The sequence below is a fragment of the Lontra canadensis genome, unplaced genomic scaffold, assembly GCF_010015895.1.
Source record: "Lontra canadensis isolate GAN:19392208 unplaced genomic scaffold, GSC_riverotter_1.0 scaffold21, whole genome shotgun sequence".
Classification (NCBI taxonomy): domain Eukaryota; kingdom Metazoa; phylum Chordata; class Mammalia; order Carnivora; family Mustelidae; genus Lontra; species Lontra canadensis.
Window position 1 is genome coordinate 24,603,422 of NW_022631015.1, and position 23,204 is coordinate 24,626,625.

The 23,204-nt window shown below is 37.7% G+C and overlaps 1 protein-coding gene and 1 pseudogene across 2 annotated transcripts; both read left to right on the plus strand.

Moving 5' to 3' along the window:
- Positions 1–893: 893 nt before the first annotated feature.
- On the plus strand, positions 894–16,084 carry LOC116870101 (olfactory receptor 2B6). Of its 2 annotated transcripts, XM_032861797.1 has the most exons (2): positions 894–1,655; positions 15,911–16,084. In XM_032861797.1, the coding sequence occupies exons 1-2, from the start codon at positions 894–896 to the stop codon at positions 16,082–16,084; spliced, it is 936 nt and encodes a 311-aa protein (XP_032717688.1). The 2 variants fall into 2 exon arrangements, with proteins under 2 accessions (XP_032717688.1, XP_032717687.1); XM_032861796.1 differs by lacking the exon at positions 15,911–16,084 and having other exon boundaries at positions 894–1,835.
- A 5,946-nt stretch (positions 16,085–22,030) lies between these two features.
- On the plus strand, positions 22,031–22,912 carry LOC116870073 (annotated as a pseudogene).
- Positions 22,913–23,204: the final 292 nt, after the last annotated feature.

The window sequence follows — 23,204 nt, forward strand, 5'->3', positions numbered from 1 at the left end:
GTCCATGTTATTAATATCTTTTTATTCTGATTCTGTGAGCTCTTAAGAGGCAATAGACATTTTTTTAAATATGTCTGATGACTTTCTAGAACCTACCTACATAGTTTTTGGGATGATGAGATGATGAAAATAATTTTAACTGTTTCAGATGATAAGGCAATCTCCATGGCATTGAGGAGAAATTAGAATGAAAAGATAGGATGGCAGGAATTATAACCAAATCTTTCTAAAAATAACGATTGAGGTGGAAAGTAGTACAAAGATTAACAAAATGACCAAAAAAATCAAAGAACACATTTTATTAAATTTGTTAAAATTAGGTATTTACTTCTTAAATTTTTGGCTTTCTTTTGTCTTTTCTTTCTTTCTTTTCTTCCCTCTTTCCTCTTTCTTTTCTTTTCTTTGTTTCTTTCTTTTACTTTCTTTCCCTTTCCTTTCTCTCTTTCTTAGCCTTCCTTCTTTTCTTTCTTTCTTTCTTTCCCCCTCCCTCCCTCCCTCCTTCCTTTCCTTATTTCTTTCTTTCCCTTTCTTTCTTTCTTTCTTTCTTTGTAGGCCCCACACCTGGGGAGCCCAATGCAGTACTTGAACTCACAACCCTGAGATCAAGACCTGAGCTGAGATCAAGAGTCAGATGCTTAATGACTGAACCACCCAGGTGCTGCTGGGCTTTCATTTATGAAGTACTGACACAAATATAGAAAGATTAAATTGTAGAAATGCCTAAGTACTTATGAGTATTTCCAACTATGTATTTTTCATATCACAAGCAATGTTTTTTCTATATGTATCTTCAAACAGGTAGTAAAGTGATTATAAATAAAATGTCAATAAGTATGTGTTCATCGATTTCCTGAATTCTTGTGTTTCAGGAAACAAAAGTCGAACCATTGATCATGAGGCAGGTGAATGAGAGCGTCCCACAGGAGTTCATCCTTCTTGGTTTCTCAGATCGACCATGGCTGGAGCTCCCGCTCTTTGTGGTCTTCCTCATTTCTTACATGGTGACTATCTTTGGGAATCTGACCATTATTCTAGTGTCACGCCTGGACCCCAAACTCCATACCCCCATGTACTTTTTTCTTACCAATCTGTCACTCCTGGACCTTTGCTATACCACATGTACGGTTCCACAGATGCTGGTAAATTTATGCAGCACCAGGAGGGTGATCAGTTATGGCGGCTGTGTGGCCCAGCTCTTCATGTTTCTAGCCTTGGGGGCCACTGAATGTGTTCTCTTGGCCGTCATGTCCTTTGATAGGTTTGTAGCTATTTGTCGGCCTCTGCATTACTCAGTTATCATGCACCAGAGGCTGTGCCTCCAGCTGGCAGCCGCATCCTGGATTACTGGTTTCAGCAACTCAGTGTGGTTGTCCACCCTGACTCTCCAGCTGCCACTCTGTGGCCCCCACATAGTAGATCACTTTCTCTGTGAAGTCCCTGCCCTGCTCAAGTTGTCCTGTGTAGACACAACAGCCAATGAGGCGGAACTGTTCTTTGTAAGTGTGCTGTTCCATCTGATACCCCTGACGCTCATCCTAGTATCATATGCTTTCATTGCCCAAGCAGTGTTGAGGATCCAGTCAGCCGAAGGCCGGCAAAAGGCGTTTGGCACATGTGGCTCCCATCTGATCGTAGTGTCACTGTTTTACGGCACTGCAATCTCCATGTACCTACAACCGCCATCCCCCAACTCCAAGGACCGGGGAAAGATGGTGTCCCTCTTCTATGGGATCATCGCACCCATGCTGAACCCCCTTATATACACACTTAGGAATAAAGATGTAAAGGAGGCCTTTAAAAGGTTAGTTGCAAGAGTCTTCTTAGTCAAGAAATAAGGGATATGCAAATGATCGACATTGTAAGCACTTAATATTTACTTGGCTTTCTAACTTTTCTTCAAGTTGCCCTGTTTTCATCATTCCAACATGGACACTATTGTGATGATCTCCCTCAAATAAAATGTCATCGACAGAAAGCTACAATAGGTTCTGGTGCCTCAACACACTCATTGAACCAGTACCTGGAAGGAGGCTTCCAGCTGACCAGAAACTGTGTGACTTTACATCATTGTTTGCAGCATTTGCTGAACTTGGGCCTGAGAATGTGGTAAAAGCCAGAAATCCTGGCTCTGGTAATATCAGTAGTACAAACACAATTATTTTTTCCTCACATAATTAAGAGAGGTTTACCAAAACCCTGAAAAACAGCTACTTTAAAGTTGAATCTGAAGTTTACAACCTTAGCTTTAAATTCTCACTACCACTTCCACATTAGCATGATAATAAAAATCACTAATTTTCCATCTAGAATTGCACCCAGATTTTCATTCTCTTGTCATATTCCTATACTCATGTTTTCCTCCTAAATGAAAGCACCCCTTTTTATTTCCTTTATAGATCAAATCCTAGGTATTATTGGGTCGAGCTAATTTTTAACTTCTCTGAAATTTTTTTCATAACTCTCCCAATTATCAATATTATTATTATCTCTTAAACCCCAAAACACAGCCTGGATCTTAAAATAGCATGCCATGTCATGATTTCCAGTGATTTCTTGTTCATACACTTGGCTTGCACAACAACCATCTCATTGCAGGTTGGTCCCCCTGAGAGAACACAGATTGGATCATCCTGTCTCCCTCAGAAGTTCATCGACGTGCTAGGGAAGTAGAACATGCTTATATGATCAGTTGGGTTTTTTGGTGTTGCATGATTTATTCACATTACAGTTATTTAATTGTGTTGTTTTTCTCCCTTGTTTTCTTCTACTAATATATTATACATATAGGGAATACAATAACTGAAAGATACATTTGTCAGGTTTCTCCTTAAAACCTGCAGCAATACCATGTACTTTTGCCATAATATAATGAAAACTGACAAGAGAAATAAACCTGATCTGCCAAGTTCCAATTTCAGTTCTCTTTCTTATTAGAAGTAACTATCATTAAAGGACTAAATGGAAGTAAAATACTAATAGAGTATATTGAAAACATAATACTTCCCTCAGTGAAAATTGATTTATTTCTAAAGGTCCTAATAAATGATATATCAGATAACTAGAAGCAAATGTACATTCAAAGCCAATGTCTGTGAAACTTGGTAAATTATGAGAACATAGACAAAAGATCAAATTGAAGTAGTTTTTGATTTTTAAATGAAGGATTAGTTGACTTATATTATACTGGTATATTTTATTTTATCCTGACATAATTTTATGCTGGTAGAAAATGATTTACAGGGAAATTCTGTAAGCTATTATCAGTTACACTGTGATTATTAAAAATATGTATAACCCTTTATGTGAATTCATTTAGAATATAGAGTCATTTAGAATAAGACATACAAACTAACTTCATCTCTTTTTTTTTTTTTTTTGCAATTCTGAGAAATTGATTTTTATAATCCAAACCAGTTTCAAGAAAAATGTATTTTGGTGTTTTTTTTGTTTTGTTTTCTTTCTTTTTTGAGTATAGTTGACACACATTACATTAGTTTCAGGTGTACAATTTAGTGATTTGGCAAGTTTTTACATTATGCTATGTTCACCATAATGTGGCTACCATAACATGCTCTGATGGTATCACTGACTGTATTCCTTATGCTTGGCTTTTTACTCCTGTGACTTAATCCTTCCACAACTGGAGGCCTATACCTTCCTCTGCCCTTTTCCCATTTTGCCCAACCCCTAGCCCCTTCTCTCTGGCAACCACCAGTTTGTTCTGTGTATTTATAGTTCTGATTCTGCTTTTTATTTGTTTATTCAGTTTTACTTGTTTGTCCATCCATAAATGGCACCATATGGTATTTGTCTTTCTCAGGCTGGTTTATTTCAGCATAATAGCCTCTAGGTCCATCCGTATTCCCTCAAATGACACAATCTCATCTTTTTTTATGACTATGTAATACCCCATTGTGTATATACGTCACATTTTCCTTATCTGCTTATCTACTGATTGACACTTAGGTAGCTTCGGTGTCTTGGCTGTTGTAAATAATGCTGCAATAAAAATAAGGATGCGTGCATCTTTTTGAGTCAGTGTTTTCATTTTCCGTGTGTCAATAACCAGTAGCAGAATTATTGGGTCATATGGTATTTCTAACTTTCTGAGGAACCTCCATACTGTTTCCCACAGTGGCTACACCAATTTACATTCCTACCAACAGTGCATGAGGGTTCCTTTTTCTCCATATCCTTGTCAACACTCCTTGTTTCTCATCTTCTTGATTTTAGCCATTTTAACAGGTGTAACATGGGATCTCATTGTGGTTTTGATTTGCATTTTCCTGATGATGAGTGATGTTGAGCATCTTTTCACGTGTCTGTTGGTCAGCTGGATGTCTTCTTTGGAGAAATGTCTATTCAGGTCCTCTGCCCATTTTTAAATTGGATTATTGCATTCTTCTCAGTGACTCTTGTTACTCATGTATCTGTTCTCTGGTGCCAACCACGATGTATGGTCTGTCCTTCATAGTCTTCCACCAGCCAACCAAAATACTCATTCTGCAATCTATATACTTAGAGTTGTGCTCTACTTCTCCTGTTATGTCAAACAATCTTTGAGAGAGATTGTCTTGGAAGCAGAAATTACTTTAGAATGCTTCATGATGAATTAGAATAAATAAAAGAACTAAATGTATTCTCCATGTCCTCCTATGGTGTCAGCTCCTGGAAGCCAGATGTTCATTTTCCAACTACTGATAAACATTTTACTTTAATAATTAAAAAAAATGTAATGACTAGAAGAATGACTGAAGTATGCAAGCTCAAGGACATGGGACTCTGTAAATGGTGGATGTGGTAATGATGGCAATGATTTGATGGGAATGATAAAGAAAAAATCAGCTGATAAGGAAGATTTTATACACACACACACACACACACACACACACACACATATCTTCAGTCCAGGTCTCTTTTTCTTATTTTCACACCTGTAGATATAGTTTGTAGGTATTTCTTCTTTTTTTATTGAGATATAATTGACATGCAGCATTATATTAGTTTCAGGCATACAACACAATGATTATTTGTATCTAGTGCAAAGTGATCACCACAGTAAGCCTAGTTAACATCTGTCATCATATAAAGTTACAAACTTTCTTCTGATAAGAACTTTTGAGATCTACTCTCTTAGCAACTTCCAAATATGCAATACAGTTTTATTAACTAGAGTCACTATGCTGTACATGACATCCCCAGGACTTATCATCTTATAACTAGAAGTGTATACCTTTGGCTTCCTTCATTCATTTCACCCGCCCACCCCTGACCCCCGCCACCAATCTGTTCTCTGTTTCCATGAGCTTGGTGTTCTCTTTTTAAAAATATTCCTGCTTTTCCTATTTTTGATGAATTTCAGAATATTAGATTCTACATAGCTTATACTAAAATCCTATTTATGACTTTAATTGCACACATACTTATGTTTATTATTTCAATTTATTTAGCAAATATTTATTGGATAGCTATGAAACTCATGGACTGTTGTAGAATTTGAGATACATGAGTAAGCAAAATAGACAAAAATCTCTGCCTTGCAGGACTTGCATTCTATCAAAGACTACATAAAATAAACCTTACAACGAATAACTTAAAACATATACAAGAAGGTCATCATTATATACAAAAGGATTTGGAGAATTTGGGAATGCTGATGGGGACTCTCAATAAGAAATGGCATGGTCAAGGTAAGCCTCAGGTAGAAGGTAGGATTTGAGCAGAGGTCTTGAAGGAGTTGTGTGTGTGCTAGCTGAGAGCACATCCGAGGGAAGAACACTAGTCAGAAGGCAGAGGCAGAATAAGTGCTAAGAGACAAAAGCATGAATGAACATCTCTTTGAAGAACAAGACAGGTATGGACAACTGGAGCGGGAGCCAGGAATGGGTTCCAGCCAAGGTGATCTATGCTGTGCTAAGATGATAAACAAACCAAAATCACAGTAACCTAATACAACAAACGCTTACTTCTCTTTAATACTGGTATCCAGTGAAGCCCTTATGGGAGCTGTTCATCAAAGTAACTCTGGGACAAACAGAGTAGAGGTTTCACTCTCAGTTGTGCTTTCATGAACAGCCCAGCAGAGGGGAACTGTTCCTGGGGTTTTAGAGGTTCTTCCTAGAAGGGACAAATGTTACTTCTGCTCACATTTCTCTGACCAAATCAAGTCACATAGTCATATCTTAATTTAAGGGATCAGGGAAATACAATCTTAGCATATGGATACAGAAGGTATAAGAAACAGAAACAGTTGATAAATGGTGCTTACAATGACTCTCATTCACTCTCACCATTATCAAACACTGTTGTTGTTTTTTTTTCCCCTTCCTGCAAAATATGCTCAACCCTTCCAAGAAAGAGACATCTTCAAAGTCCATATCATTTCTGGCATCCGGCCCAAAGTCTAGGAACTCCATGGAGTGCACATCTGTATCTCTTAGACCCTCGTGATCTAGAGACCTATAATCCAAGACAGCACCCACCTTCCTCCTCCCACTACGACGTGCACCTGATGCTCATTGATAGAAATAGTCCCCCGAAGAAAGTGTAATAAGGAGAGAGGACAGTAGGTCAAATAAGGATTAAAATCCACTGCTGTATTTGGAAAACTGGAGGCAATTTGGGGCATTGACAAAAGCTGTTTCTATATTAATGGCAGGCTCAAATGCCAGACTAGAGTAGGTTTAAAAAAGAATGGGAGAAATAGAGTTTCTCTGAGGAATATTTCTGTGAAGAGGATTAAATTATATAGAAATGTACCTGGTGGGGAAAATTTGGGTTAATAACTTTTTTTTTAAGATGTTAGAATTAATAGTATATTTGTTTCCTCCTGGGAATGAGATAGCAAAAAGTGAGAACTTGTTGATCTAGAAGGATGGGCAAATTCCTGGAGTTCTACCCCTGAGAAGATGAGGCAGATGGGACATGAAGAACTCCTGGGGGGTCTGGCTTTGCTCTGATGATGAGTGTTCATTTGTGGTAACAGGAAGGATGGCAGATACTTAGGGGCGTGACGTCAGCAGGTAGGAGAAGAGGTCACTAAAGAGGAGTCTGTAAAGTTTTCTTCGATTGCCTTGATTTTCTCAGAAGAACTAGGTGCAAAGTTCATAAACTGACAGTGAGAGTGAACGAGGAGGTCCTGGTGGCTTGAGGAACTAGGAGATGTGCCAGCGGGGAAGTACAGGACTGAAGATGTAGGGCACAATTGCCCAGTGGCACTGGGGCTTACTTGAGGTATGTGGTTGTGGGTTTGAAACAAAATAGTTTTCCCCAGTCATATTGAGCTGCATTAGGAGAGGTAGGTGTTTGATAGAGGGTTGAACATAACCAAAGTTTTGTTATGGATATTTTGGCTAAGGAAGAAAGCGGATAGGAAGGAAAAAAAGGTAGACCAATGGATTGGAGCAGTTAAGGATAATTAGAATCAGAGCTCAAGACGAAGTCAGCTGGAAAAATCCGAGGTGTTGCTTGTGAGAGAGATGCTTGTAGACAGGATTCCATTGGTCAAACCAGAATTTCAAGCAGCAGCCACGAGTCAGTCCTTTTTCTCATTGTTTGCATGCAGTAAATAATCTTGTCAGTTTTCCTCTTCAGTATCTCCATATTTCTTGAATTTGTTTTTACTGCCAACTTCTGTCACTCACCTATGTAACTACAACAATTTCTTAATTTCTCCCTTGGCCTCTAACCTTGTCCTCTTCAAATTCATACCCACACCTGTGGGAATGCTCATACTAAAACATGTTTATTCATGGCATACTTTTTTAAAGATTTTATTTATTTTATTTATATTTAAGTGGTTTTCTTTTAAGTTCTTTATTTTTTTAAAGTAGGCTTCATGCCTAGCATGGAGCTCCAATGTGGGGCCTGTACCCAGGACCCTGAGAAGAAGACCTGAGCTGAAATCAAGAGTTGGGTGCACAACTAATAAACCACCCAGGTGCCCCTTTTATATTTATTTTATTTTTAAAATTTAAAAATTTTAATTATTTATTTATTTTGTTACCAGGTGACCCAATTTTAAAGTTTTTATTTAAATTCCATTTAGTTAACATACAGTATAATATTAATTTCAGGTGTTCAATATAATGATTGGACACTTACATACAACACCCTGTGCTCATCACAAGTGTCCTCCTTCTTAATGCCCATCACCTGTTTGACCCAACCCCCACCACCACCCCTTTCTGATTACCCTGTTCTCTAGAGTTAAGAGTATATTTCTTGATTTGCCTCTTTTTTCCTTTGCTCTTTTGTTTTGTTTCATAAATTCCACATATGAGTGAAATCATGTAGTACTTGTCTTTCTCTGACTTATTTTGTTTTACATGATACACTCTAACTCCATCCACATCATTGAGAATGGCAGGATTTCATTCTTTTTATGGCTAAACAATATTCTATTCTATATATAACACATCTTCTTTATCTATTAATAGCATACTTTAGTTGAAACTGTGGCACTGACTCACTCCTGCCCCAAAGCCTCCATTGCCATTATTGTTACATTTAAACTGTTAACATGGCTTGTAAGTCCCAGCATGATGGCTTCACCAATGGCAGACCTTCTTCACTTTCATTTAATGTCATGTGAGATTCATCCATTTTGATTCATTACAAAATATTATTGTATCTATTGCTTGGGCCCATGTCCAAGTTTTTCTATAGGTATGAGTTTCTGGGACATTACATATGTAAATCTGTAATTTTACTATATATCACCTGTTTCCACTTATTATTTTTATTTAACTACATGTACATAGCTGTCAATAAACTGAGAAATATTTACTTATGTTAAATGGAGATGCATGAAGATGAAAGATGATACAGATGTCATCATTTTGAATCTGTTCTATTGAAAATTAGCTGTGCTTTTTTTTGTTGTTGCAAAATGTTCCTTGTAAAAGACAGCAAGTAGGCTCCATAGCTCAGGGGTTAGAGCACTGGTCTTGTAAAAGACAGCAAGTCTTCAATATGTTATATTTAATATCACCTTATAGATTAACTGATATATTTACTTATCATTTCTTGAGTTACTGCTAACACTTTGCTAGGCATTGGCAATGCAGCAGGGAGTACAATATCTAAAGGAAAGAGAAACATGGTAGAGTGGAAAAATAATGAGCAATTAACAACACAATAGAATCAATAAACCAATGTTTATCTTTTTTTTTCTGTCTTGAATAGAATAGTAATTTTGATACAATGTTATAACTTCCTCATTCTTACCTTCCTCTGGATTGTGTTATCCTTAAGGGGAGATGCATAAAGTTTATTTGTATACTATGTGTCTTTCACAATGATTGCAACTGTTTGCTAAATAAATTTGTTGTATTCCCAGAGTAATCCTGCATTATGAGTTTTTATGGGAATTATTGCTCAAGAGTAAGTATGGAACAACAACAAAAAGTCACCAATAGAGAACAGCTTTCCTAAATATTCCTAGTAAATCCCTGTTCAACAAAATGCCATCTACAAGTGAGGGGATGATTATTTCAGTTATATGGGGAGAGTTGAGATTTGGTGTTCTGTTTGAAAGTTCAAGTGTACATAATACTGTTCAGCAAATCCCTAGGGCTACCGAGTAGCTCTGAGCAGCAAGTATAGAGCTAAGGTAGCCCAACAGCAGGGGCCGACTCAAGTTAATTCTCCACTGCGATCAGTTCTTAATTGTTTCTCCTTTAAGGCAGATAACCCTAGAGATTTCTCCATTCTGTGAGTTATAATGAAACTCATTGGAAACTTTTTAATAGCTGCATGCAGCACGGGGAGAAGGTGGCAATCAGTTCTACCCTCCGAGAGCTGATCCCTGTGGACGTGGAGAAGATGAGATCATCGTTCTCAGCAGTCCTAATCTAAGACTTTGTAATGAGCTCTCCAGGGTCCTGTTCTTCCTTCCAACTTTTATAAAAACTGCAGAAGTTGAAAATTGCTCTCCTACCTGCTCTAGTTTTAAATATTGCTCATGGCCCTCACCATCCAGAATCCCTTAAGATTCTCCACAGTAATCCAGAGGGAATCACTTGAGTAAATGTAGCCGTATTTCAGTTTCACCAGAAAGCAGAACCGGCCTAAGAAAAACTGTTTTCAACAGATCCAAACATTTCTCATTCTTCAGATTTTCCAGTCTGTGATTCCATCTTTCTTTCTCATCTCCTTGAGAACATAACTCTCAGGGCAAATAAGTCACTTGTTCAATGAGATAATAGGCATATATTTTCTTTGCACTTAGAAGAATGGCAAATAGAAAAAAACAAAAGACCCAAAACCCTGCATTTTCTTCTTAGTTATTTAGATTCATTAGCTTTATGCTCATATAAAGAACTGTAAAGGGAGCCTGGGTGGCTCAGTCCTTAAGCATCTGCCTTCAGCTCAGGTCATGATCCCAGGGGACCCCCCCATCAAGTCCCACATCGGGCTCCCTGCTCAGCGGGGAGCCTGCTTCTCCCTCTGCCTGCTGTTCCCCTTGCTTGCGCTCTGTCAAATAAATAAATAAAATCTTAAAAAAAAAAAAGTAAAATAGTTAAAGGTAGAAAACAATGTCTTATTATATTTGGTTTCTTCCATACTATTCATACTGTTACCTTGAACAAATAAGAAAATTGAGCTAATTTTACAAAAAGAGCAGTTGGAACAAAAATACTTGGGGTAATGTTCCATTTACAGTTTCAGTCTGAGCCCACAGAATTGAAATGAAGTTTGATTTAGAGGGATCAGAGTAATATCTAGTAGAAACTGTGCTACCTTTTATCAGCCAAATTGCGATTTGGTCTCAGTGCTACAAATCATTTTTCCTGCTTTGATTTTAAAAAATATTTGTGTTCCCTACCTAAATGTCAATTTGTGAAAGAGGCAAAATAATTTTTCTCCTATCAAATTCCTGCGTGGTGTAAGGATATGATGGAGTGCTGAGTGTAATTATATGGTTACATGACTGTGGGTCAGAAGACTGAGCAGCTGGAGTGCCCTCAGTCAGCGTGGTTCTGTGTCACAAAGATGGAATCCCAGTCTCTGTAAAATATGCATGTAGTCAATCCAAATAATGTTCACGCTTTAGGAGTGAGATGCAAAACTATGTATTCTTTGTGAGGTGAAGATTGTTCTGAAATCAAACCTAAATGTTACACTCAAGCTGAATTATTTTTATTCACTTCCAAAATTTTATTTAACTCTTTTAAATGTTTAAAGTAACATAATCATGGTTACATGTTACATTTCTATATAGTTATATGTTAACTTTTTTTAAATTAAAAAAAATGAAGATTAAAAATCCATCTCCTCCAAACACCAATTATCTTTGCATATGTATGTAATCATAGCGGTGAGAATGTACTATATCTGAAATCTTGAAAACAAATTTTTAACTTTAGTGTTTTTCCTATATTTAACATAATTATATTTTAGTAATTTTACTAATTTTAACATGTTTTAAAACAATTTATATTTAATATAATTTTATATGGTCAATATACTTAATAAATATATTTTAAATATTTAATATATAATAACTTGAAGTATACTTTATATATTCTGTTTTTGTTTCCATATCAATTTCATATCAATTCTATATCAACAGCAATATCAACATACACATACTACATTTTTTTGTGTAATTTGTTTTGTTATTTATTTTACAACTATGCAAGGTTTACTTAATTATTATTCAGTCAATGGACATTTAGTCTGCTTCCTTTTTTAGTCACAATGTAACTGATATATACATATGTATTATAGATAGATATAGAGATATATATTTATCTCTTTACACATCTATGGAAGCAATCCTAATAATAAATTCCAGGAATTGGAATTAGCGGGTCAAAGACTTGTACATCTGCCAAACTTAAATTTGGTAATACTATCCTCCAAAAATTTAAGCCTGATTTACCTTCCTACATAAAGCGTATGAGTGCCATTCTCTCATATCTTCACTGATAGGATATTAGCAATCTGAAAATATCTCATTGTTTTAATTTGTATTTATTTAGGGGCGCCTGGGTGGCTCAGTCGGTTAAGTGGCTGCCAAGTCACGACCCCAGAATCCTGGGATCGAGCCCCGCATTGGGCTACCTGCTCCTTGGAGAGCCCACTTCTTCCTCTCCCTCTGCCTGCTGCTCTGCCTACTTGTGCTTTCTCTCTCTCTGTCAAATAAATAAATAAAATATTTTTAAAAATCCATTTAATTTTTATTTATTTAAATATAAATGAGGTTGAAAAGGTTTTATGTATTTTGGGGTCATATGAATTACAATTTCACTACATTTTATCTCATCCTTTTCCCATTGTCTTATCCAGGCAAGTGTAACCCTTATCTGAAAAGCTTATCTGCCAGAAAAGTCCTTTGGTACTAAAAATACTTGTTTTGTTCCAATTACGTAATGTAGTTATTTTGCTGTTTTCAACAACTATTAGCTGGTTTTATCTGAGGACTGATTAACCATTGCAGTTGGTATACTGGCTGTAATGCTCTGTTCCTACATTTTTTAAAACTTCATTATTATTTTTTTAACTATAAAATGCCATCTTAAGCCCAGATAATTTATATATATGTTTTGCTTTGGAAGTGGGTTTGGAAGGTGCTCAAAGGTTGGTCATGAGTTTCAAATAACATCAGTTTGGGGAAAACATGTAAGCTGGAATGTGTCACATCAGTGAATACGATTTATGGTTACTCTTAGGCTATCATCGCTCCGCTCTGAGGAGAATGTCTCTAGTCCTTGACTGCCGTGGTTGCAAGACATGATGTTATCATTTTGGAGTTTCTTGGGGGCAATTTTACCATCTCCAAAGAGTAATCAGTGTGGTTTCTGTTTTTTTGTTTGCATATAACTTAAAGAACATCAATCAATCAAATTCCAAGTATTTATTTTATGTTTACTATATTCCAGGAACTTTAACCAATCTAAGTAAAAACTAAAGTTATAAATCAAGTGACAAAGTTAAACTTGACATACTCTTTTGTGTTATCCTTTTGAAAGTTATATTAAGAGGGAAAGAAATTAGCCTTTAAATTTTTTTTTTCCTCAGAAAACAGACTAAATCTCCTTTCAAGGATAAAGAGGTGCTCAAAAGCTATTCATATTTGGAAGATATTGCCAAACTTGAACTTTTTTTTTAAGATTTTATTTATTTATTTGACAGACAGAGATCACAAGTAGGCAGAGAGGCAGGCAGAGAGGAGGAAGCAGGCTTCCCTGCAGAGCAGAGCGCCCGACATGGGGCTTGATCCCAGGACCCTGGGATCATGACCTGAGCCAAAGGCAGAGGCTTTAACCCACTGAGCCACTCAGGTGCCCCAAACTTGAACTTTTAAAAAAAAAGATTTATTTATTTGGAAAGAGAATGAAAGAGAGAATATGAGAGCGGGGAGAGTCAGAGGGAGAAGCTGTCAGGGAGACTGACTCAGGACTCCATCCTGGGACTTCCAAGATCATGACCTGAGCCCAAGGCAGTTGCCCAACCAACTGAGCCACACAGGTGCCCCAAACTTGAACTTTTTGTCTCACCAAACACCAGAAATAGTTAACCACAAAAATGAAAGATCAAAATTTGAGGATATGACTCTAAATAGAAACCAAGAAAAGAATCTAAGGGTTTTGATTCCTAATCATCTGGTGTTATTCCAAGATTTCACCTAAGAATATATTCTTCTAGTCTCTTCTACAGACCTGTTGATTACCCAAAGGAGTATGCAGCCCCTGTGGTCTCATCAAGGAAACGTGTTATGTCAACCTCCAGGGACCATCGTTGATGCTAAGAAATTAGTCCTCCATTTTTTCTATCTGGGTCTATAAGAGCATCCACATCTGTGTTGGTTTCCTTCTGGGGCCAGCAGGAAGTCTTTGCCTTTGAGTTTTGGTTGAAGGCTCCTAAAAGCCTGTGGAAGGCTGGGTATTTGGGCCAAATGGGGGGCAGACAGGGGAAGAATGCTAATGCTAATTTTTTATTACAGTGACCTCTTTTCTCTAAAATTTAACTACCCTATGACAATTACTCCATTTTACTTTTCCTCTGAGGTAAGGATATATCATGACCCTATCACTTTAGTCAAATCATTGGAAAAATCACACAGCTTTCACAGTGCTTCTGGAAGAAACTAAAATCTAATGCATGAAGCCATTTCAAGGCTTGATGTCATCCCCTTTCTGGACAAGTTGAGATCTTTGTAACTACATCTATATCATTTCTGGTGCATTTGTCTCACATCTATTTCTACTTATATTAACTGCACAGTCTTCCATAAAATCAGGGTAACAAATCCCAACCTGCAGAAAAAGCATTACTAAGTGTTCTCCCTAAATTACTTGGGAAATTAAAACAAGGTAAGCCTCAATGATTAGAGAAAATTAAGAAAACTTTCTTTCTTTTACTTTGGTATAATGTATTTGACTGTGGGAAATAAATTTACTATAATAACTTTGAAGCTGAGAAGTTTTCACCAAAGATAAGTATTTTATTTGAAAATTAAAATATTTGTGACAACAATCTGTGTTCTACTCTCTTTATTTTTTCCCAGCTTACTAGTTGAATATGCTATTAATTGAAGCAGCCCAGGATTCTCTAGATCACACAGCAGAGTAGATATTTTATCATGTATACTTAATAATTTTAGTCTTTTTTTTCTTGCTTCTATTATCAAAGAATCAACATGACAAAGGATCTGAATGACGTATATTTCCTTCCTTCTGCCGTTCTGCTATTTTCGTATTTGTCTCACTTCCTTTGTTAGGTCACTATTATCCTAGTATCCTCTATTCCAATTATGAGTCTGTCTTTTATGAATCCAGCTCTCTTTATTCTTAGCCATATTAGAGTCAATCTTTTTCAGTTTACTTTTTTAAAAATTACTCTAGGCACCACAGTCTCCTTCCTTCCCTCTCCATTCATCCCTATTGCTATGCACATTTCTCCTGCAAGCTAATTGTTTGTTTCAATGTTTCTACAAAACTACCAGAAGACCAATATATCCAAAGTTGCCATTTTATTACTCGACAAAATATCTTCCCCGAATGTCCTGGTATTCTATGCTACAGAAGACTTTTTCTTTCAGAGAAGTCAGTGAAAGAGATCAGATTTGACAGTACTTCATAGGATAAGTAAATATTTAGTAGATCCAGTTAAAACCTAAGTACAAAGGTAACATCGACACTATGAAGTAACTGAGACTTATAGCACCTTGATAAGAATATTCAGGGGTGCCTGGGTGGCTTAGTTGGTTGAGTGTCTGACTTCAGCTCAGGTCGTGATCTCAGGGTCCTGGATTTCAAGCCCTTCATTGGGCTCTGAACTCAGTAGGGAATGTGCTTCTCACTCTGCCTTTCCCCCTGCATGTGCTTTCTCTCAAATAAATAAATCTTTGAAAAAAAAAAAAAAGAATATAATATCCAGGTCACGATAGGCAGTAGTTTCCCTGTACTCTGTGTTTTTCAAACCATATCTTGGATACTGAACTCAGCCCTGGTTGTCACAGTTCCAAAAGGTCATTATTGACATTAAGGGTATGTGGAAGATGGTTATAAGGTGATAACAGACCTGATAACCTTGTTATAGGAAGAGTCATTGTAGGAAACTAAACATCTTGGCCTAAAGAAAATTTAGGGGTTTTTTTTTTAGCTTAAAATACTTAAATGGCTGTCATAGGAAGAGAGATTAGATACGATGTATATTCAATAAAGTTGAAATACTTTGTCTTATGAATGAGGAAGAAAATTCCTACTTAGCAAAAGGATGATGATTGTGAATTGGAATTTTCCAACACTGAAGTAGTTTGTGTTACATGTTTGAACAAAGGATGAAGGACTTAAATGGCTAGGCAGACGCTCGCCTCGTGTAGGGTGGGTTGCCAGATTTGATGGCTTATCCGTTCCTTAAACTTCCCAACATTCATTGGTTCTGGGAAAATACAGATCAGGTATTCATTTTCTACATGTACATGCAGCCCGGAAACAGCTCCTCCCAGGACCAAGGCAAGTTCCTCACCCTCTTCTACAACCTGGTAACGCCCATGCTCAATCCACTCATATACACCTTAAGGAATAAAGAGGTAAAAGGGGCGCTGAGAAAGGTTTTGGGGAGGCAGCAATGACCAGAGCAACAAAGGCAATCTTAGGTGATTTTTTTTTTCAAATACCGCCGTTTACTTTGTGTTTATAATAAAATTAGCCCATATGTCAAAGCCTTGGGTCTTTAAAAATAGGGATAAATACCCTGAAGTGTATCCAGAGCCAACAGGAACCAACCATAGCCACACGTAATATAGATCTATCTCAGCAAAATAATATTTAGTAAAAAGAATTAAGTCTTAGAAGAACAGTAAGGTGATTTTCACAGAGATATAAAATAAACGTGTTAAAGATTTTATTCAACTCAATTAATGAGGGAATCAGGCACACTTACTTAATAACCAGTTTTAAAAAAAAAATGTCAAGGGGCTCCTGTCTGGCTCAGTGGGTAGAGACTGAAATTCTTGATCTCAGGGTTGTGAGTTTGAGTCCCACACCAAGTGTGGAGATTACTTAAAAAAATAGAATCTTGGGGCTCCTGGGTGGCTCAGTCATTAAGCCTCTGCCTTCTGCTCAGGTCCTGGTCCCAGAGTCCTGGGATGAAGTCCCCGCATTGCATCGGGCTCCCTGCTCAGCAGGAAGCCTGCTTCGCCCTCTCTCACTCCCCCTGCTTGTGTTCCCTCTCTCACTGTCTCTCTCTCTGTCAAATAAATGAATAAAATCTTTGAAAATAAATAAAATCTTATAAAAATGAAAAAATAAAAAGAAGTCAAATACCACAAATTCATAACACATGAAAGAATGTTGAAATGAAATGTGCAAAAGGAGACAAGAAATTGCTTCTTCTGCTGTGGGGAGAGAAGCCAATCCCTTTTCTACCTGACAGAACTGAATTCACTCGTCACTGACAAGAGTTATTTTGCATTGCTCTCAGTTTATCTATAATTTACAATTAATAATAATATATAATTTACACAATCAGAATCCGGTAATGTGTAATTTTCTACTGGAAGATTTTCCTCTACAAAGTTAAGCATACTTTATTTACGTTATAAAAGTAAGTATACAGTCTCAAGCCTCTCAAAGAATGGATATAGGTATTTTCATCCAATTTTTTAAAATAACAGAACTATGGTTTATAGATTCTATGTAAATTAGCACAGATCACACAGAAGATAAGTGGCATTCAGAAGTGGCGTGTACAAGTCTGAACCTTTGCTGTTGTCCACTGAGTAACATTGTTTTTGCTACCGAGTGTATAATGCATGTACAGGTCACCTAATCATCAGCCCCAGCCCTGTTTTACCTACTTGTACAGTCATCCTAGCATGCCGGATAGGCGGTAGTCCCTATAGGAGAATTCTACCCCTCAGAAATTCACTCATGTTTCTTTAACTGTTAATACCATGACACTACCTGTTCCCCCAGTGCCCATGCAAATCCCCAGTCCAAATCTTTCTCATACTCTAGTGGTTAGCTTAAAATCACATAATATTTGTAAAATTATCTGAGTCTCTTTGATTTAAAAATGTTCTCATTTTAAAACAGAGGAAACACCTGAAACAGGTTGCATTTTATACACTGAAATGACAGTTTTTCTAGTTAACATTATTATATTTATATGTCTCCTATTAGTCTATAAATTCCTTGATCATAAAGCTGTTATTTATTTAATCCTTTTAGCACCATTTTGGGTATTAAGTTGTTATTAAAATGCCTTGTAGATAGTATGCAATCAGTAATAACTTGAGATATTATTAATTTTAACTGATTAATTACATCCAGTGATCAGTCCTTCGTGTTAATTGATGCATTAATTCTGTCTGTTCTTCAAGATTACAAGTGGATCTATCACAGCACAGTCCGAGTTTACATTTGCTGTTAAATGTTTTATAATTTTTTTCTTAATTCAATGTAAACCCTATAAGAGAGGGAAAAAAGCCACTGAGGAATTTCTGTGCGTATCAAAAGTTATCCCCAAATTTTAGGAGATGAAAACTTTTCCTTTCCTACATATGAATCATAAACTCAAGGGGAATTACTATGAATTCTGTCATGATCTAGAGGCTGTTTGTACAGTAACAACAGTTCAGAATTTTAAACCTCTTCAGATTGACCTGAGAAAGGTATTTCTCTCCTCATTAAACTGATTTTCTTCCATATAATCCCTTCAAAATCCCCATTTCATTATTCCTTGTTTAGAAAAATTATTCAAACATTATGATTAAACTGTCTAGTCCTTAAACACCTCAGTTTATTTATTTTTTATTTTTTTAACTTTTTATTTTACTTCCAGTTATTTAACATAGAATAAACACCTCAATGGGATTCCTCACTTGTATACAGTAATATCCTTCCCAGAGGCTGGATATAGTTTCCATGAAGATGCCCCAGAAATGAAGAAAACATTCCTCCTTCTGAATTGACACTTGTCATTAATTTCTCATGGTGTATATAGTAATTGTTAGCATCCAGATTTAGCCCTGGATCTCAGAAAATATCCCTTTTCTTTCCTTTCTAGTCTTTAACTTTTATTTCCCTTCACTAAAGAGCAGTGGGAAGAGCAGAGACCATTTAGTTACTGGAAGAATTGAATCCTAGCTCTGTCGTATTTTAAATGTATATCCTTGCTTATGCGACTTAATCTCTTTGAAACCTAGGTTATTTTGTTGTAAAATATGAATTATTCCACAAATCTAATGGGGTTGTTTAAACAGTCATTAATACTGTGTTTGCATTAATGCAAGTGTTTGCTGTAACTACAAAAAGCAAGATGGTTATACGGACGTTTGAAAGCATATGTGGTTGAGAAGAGCAGCCAGGGAGGGCAGCTCCTATGTGGTGGGCAGGGAACAGTGGGCCAGCCTAGGGCAGAAGGCTGACTGTGGGCCCACCAGCCCCAGAGTGTGCAGCTGTTTGGCCTCAGGGTCAGAACGCGTCCTTAGATGGAGGAAATATTCAGCGTGTATTTCCACTGAAGGGGGTAACTCCCAGATTTTGACTCTTCCTCCATTAAGTCATCAAAACTCTGAACAAATGGTTAAATTGCCCTAAAATGGTTTTGGAAAGATTCAACAGCATTGCCAAATTATTTCCACTTTGAGTCTATACTTAAGTCTATAAACGCTGCTAATGTTATTTAAGAGTAAGGACGTTAGCTAATTTGATTTTCCTATTTTTTTTAAGATCTTTTTTATTTATTTGAGAGAGAGATTGAGAGAACAAGTGGGAGGAGGGCAGAGAGAGAGGGAGAAGCAGACCCCCCACAGAGTAGGGAGCCCAGTGCTGGATTCATGACCTGAGCTGAAGGCAGACGCTTAACCAACTGAGCCATCCAGGCACCCTGATTGTCTTGTTTTAATTCTCAATGTAAAAATTCTGTAAGCTGAACTATGATAAATGCCTCTCATAATATTGACTGGTAGTAAACATTCCAACATGATCATATCATAATAGTAGTTTCAGGGAAAGAGGACAGTCAGACTAAATTAATCATTAGAAATATTTGAGCCCTAAAAACTTCCTGAATTATTTGAGGAATAATAAATATTACCCTTTTTTGAGGAACTGCACATTTTTAAAAAGATTTATTTATTTATTTTAGAGAGATAGCATGAGCAGAGGGGGGGGGCAGGAGAGTGAGGAGGAGAGAAGCAGACTCCCTGCTGAGCAGGGAGCCTGAGGTGGGGCTCCATCTCACAACTCTGAGATCACAACCTGAGCAGAAATCAAGAGTTTGATGCTTAACCAACTGAACCACCCAGGCACCCTGAGAACTGTATATTTTTGAAGAAAGTCTCCTTTTCTGAAAGCTCATACTACATTATCTTTATTAGTGTAATATCAGTTCTGTGAAAAAGGATAGTAATACCAGACTTTGTAAGTCTGGTGGGAGAGACGCAATAGGCCCTACCTTAATTTTCCTTTCAGGTTCCACGAGAATACAGTAGCAAATAAAGGGTGATACCACTAATAACCCAGTAATAACCCACCCTAAATACAACACCACTCTAGAGTAGCCCTAGGACACAGCCACTTGTCAGTTTTGGTTCAGAGAGATGACTTCCAGGAACACTCATTTCTGCTCTGTGATATCTGGATCCTCAGCAAGGATGGCTTAAAAGGTGGAAAATGGCCGTCACAGCTCAGATGGGGCCATATGTCTGGGGCCTCATTTCTTCTTCATATAGCATCTTGTGGGTATAAATTATCAATATGCTCTTCCACTTAGATGCCTGGTGCTTTGTCTGTGATGGTTGAAATACCTGGGTGCTTACGGGGAGCCCTACTTCTCCACCAAGTAATCTCAGGGTGGTTAGACTTCTAACATGCTTGCTGGCTTCCTCTGGTGTGAGTGTTCTAAAAAACCATGGTGGAAGGTTTAAAACTTTTTGTGACCAATACTCAAAGTTCCAGAATGTCTACTTTCATAGTATTCTATTAGTCAGGTGAGTCATGAGGACACTCATCCAGAATCAAGGGGGAAAGGAAGAATATATTCTTTCTATTATTAGGGGAATGGCATGATGTGTGTGTAGGGAAGAAATTGGCGAACATCATGACAACCTACCACAAGCTTGGAAAAGAGTATACAGAAAAGTGTCTTCATGGCCTTGATAAACAAGGACATCAACAGGGCACAAAAAATACTAACAATATATGAAGAGAAAATAAGTTAGAATTCATCAAAACTTCTGATTATCAAAAGACACTGTTGAGAACATCAAAGAGCAGGCTACTGATTATTGGAGAAAGTATTTACTCTCCATATACTTGACAGAAAGACTCCTATCCTGAACCTACAAAGAACTCCAGTATCAATCCTAAAAGGAAAAATAACAAAATTTTTTAAATGGGCAATCAACTTGAACAAGAACTTCACAAAAAGACATCCAATTGGCTGACAAACATATGAAACCATTCTCAACTCAGTACTCATCCAAAACAGTGCAATACATTCTTAATATGAATAATGGCTAAAAACCCGAGGAAGACAACACCAAGTGTTGGTGAGGATGTGGAGCAACTCAAACTCTCCTACGCTGCTGGTGGGAGTGTTGCTTTGGAAAGCTGTTTGGCAGTTTCTATTCAGATTAATAGACACCATATCAATTATGTATTGCCACATTGACTAACCATCTCAAAGCTTAGTGGCTAAAGCAGTAATTCTTTAATTTGTTAATGATTCTCTGGATCAACAACTTGGGCTGAGTTCAGCCAGATGGTTCTTTCACTGGTCTTGTTCAGGGAAGACAAGACTGGGGAATGGCACTACAGTATTATGGCTTGCCTGGGACCGGATAGTCTAAAATGACTTCACTCATATGTTCAGGGATGGCTGTTGATCACATGTCTTCAACAAACTAATCCAGGCTTCTTCACATGATGTCAATGTTCCAAGCAGACACTCCCTTTTCAAATTTCTGCTTATGTCATGTTTGCAATGTCCCATTGGCCAAAGTTGCTCACAGAGCTGATGTATGGGGAACTATAAGACATGGATTTAGGGAGGAGGCCATTACTTGACAATGTAACATCTGCCTATTCTCTGACCTCAAAATTCATTCCTAGGCATATATTCAATAAGAATAAATGTGTATGTCCACCAAAAACTTACACTGTATCTACTGACTGTCAAATCCCCAAAGACTGCCATACACAGCTGTTGATCAAGCAAAGCTGAGTTTATCACACCCACCCCAGAAATGGAAAATACTCTCTCAGCAGAGCTATTGGTGTCTCAAAAAGGAATAGTTAAGGAAGGATATTTATAAGGTTTTCAGACCTGGCATAAGGGATTATGAGGTGAACTTTGCAAAACAGATTTGGTTGAGTTTGAGCAGAGCTTAAAAATAGTAGCTTTGGGTCGGTGGACAGAGCAAGGCAAAAGTCTTGAAGGAAACCTTGATAAGTGAGCTGTTCGTGGAGCAAGCAGCTGTGTTATTATGGCTTGGTCTCAGTGTTTATTTAAAACAGGGATTGGAGCCTTGCAGATGCCGCTGCTCAGGAGCCACCAGCAGTGTCCAGCCATGGTCAACCCCACTATGTTCTTTGTCATCACTGTGGAGGGCACACCCTTGGGCTGTGTCTCCCTCCAGCTGTTTGCAGACAACTGTCCAAAGACAGCAGAAAATGTGCTCTGGGGCTCCTGGGTGGCTCAGTCAGTGAAGCATCTGACTTCAGCTCATCTCATGATCTCAGAGTCTTGGGATCAAGTCCCGTGTGGGGCTTTGCAGTCAGCAAGCAGTCTGCTGCTCCCTCTCCCTCTGCCCTCCCATCTGCTTGTACTCTTTCTCTCTCAAATAAATAAAATCTTTTTTTTTTAAGATTTTATTTATTTGACAAACAGAGATCACAAGTAGGCAGAGAGGCAGGCAGAGAGAGAGAGGGAAGCAGGTTCCCCGGTGAGCAGAGAGCCCAATGTGGGGTTCGATCCCAGGACCCTGGGATCATGACCTGAGCTGAAGGCCGAGGCTTTAACCCATTGAGCCACCCAGGCGCCCCTAAATAAAATCTTAAGATTTTATTTGTGCTCTGAGCCCTGGGGAGAAAGGATTTGGTTATAAAGTTTCCTGCTTTCACAGGATTATTTTGTAATTTATTGCCTGGGTGGTGACTTTACCCATCACAATGGCCCTAGAAGTAACTCCATCTGTGGGGAGAAGTTTAATGATGAGAATCTCATCCTGAAGCATATGGGTCCTAGCATCTCATCCATGGCAAACACTGGACTCAACACGAAGGGTTCCCAGGTTTCTGTCTGCATGGCCAAGACTGAGTGCGATGGCAAGTGTGTGGTCTTGGGCAAGATGGGAGGGGGCAGGAATACTGTGGACACCATGGAGTCCTTTAGGTCCAGGAAGGGCAAGATGAGCAGGAAGATCACCATTGCTGACTGTGGACAAACCTAAAAAATTTGACTTGTGTTTTATCTTAACCACTAGAGTATTCCTTCTGTAACTCAGGAGAGCACGACTTCACCCATCTGCTCAAACCATCCTATAACCTTTGTGCTCTCACTGCAGTTCCATGGGTTCCATGTTTTCCTTATTCCCCTGCAAGTCTAGCTGGATTGCAGGGTTAGGTCTATGATTATGAAACAAAAATTAAACAACAAAAAATAAAATAAAATATAATGGGGACTGGAAAGTATGTCTGCGCCCAGTTAAATGCAGAGACAGAAAATTACGGCTTTCGTACTCC

What these genes read in the sequence shown, in the direction of transcription:
- LOC116870101 (XM_032861796.1), top strand. Translation starts at nt 894, where the DNA reads ATGAGGCAGGTGAATGAGAGCGTCCCACAGGAGTTCATCCTTCTTGGT.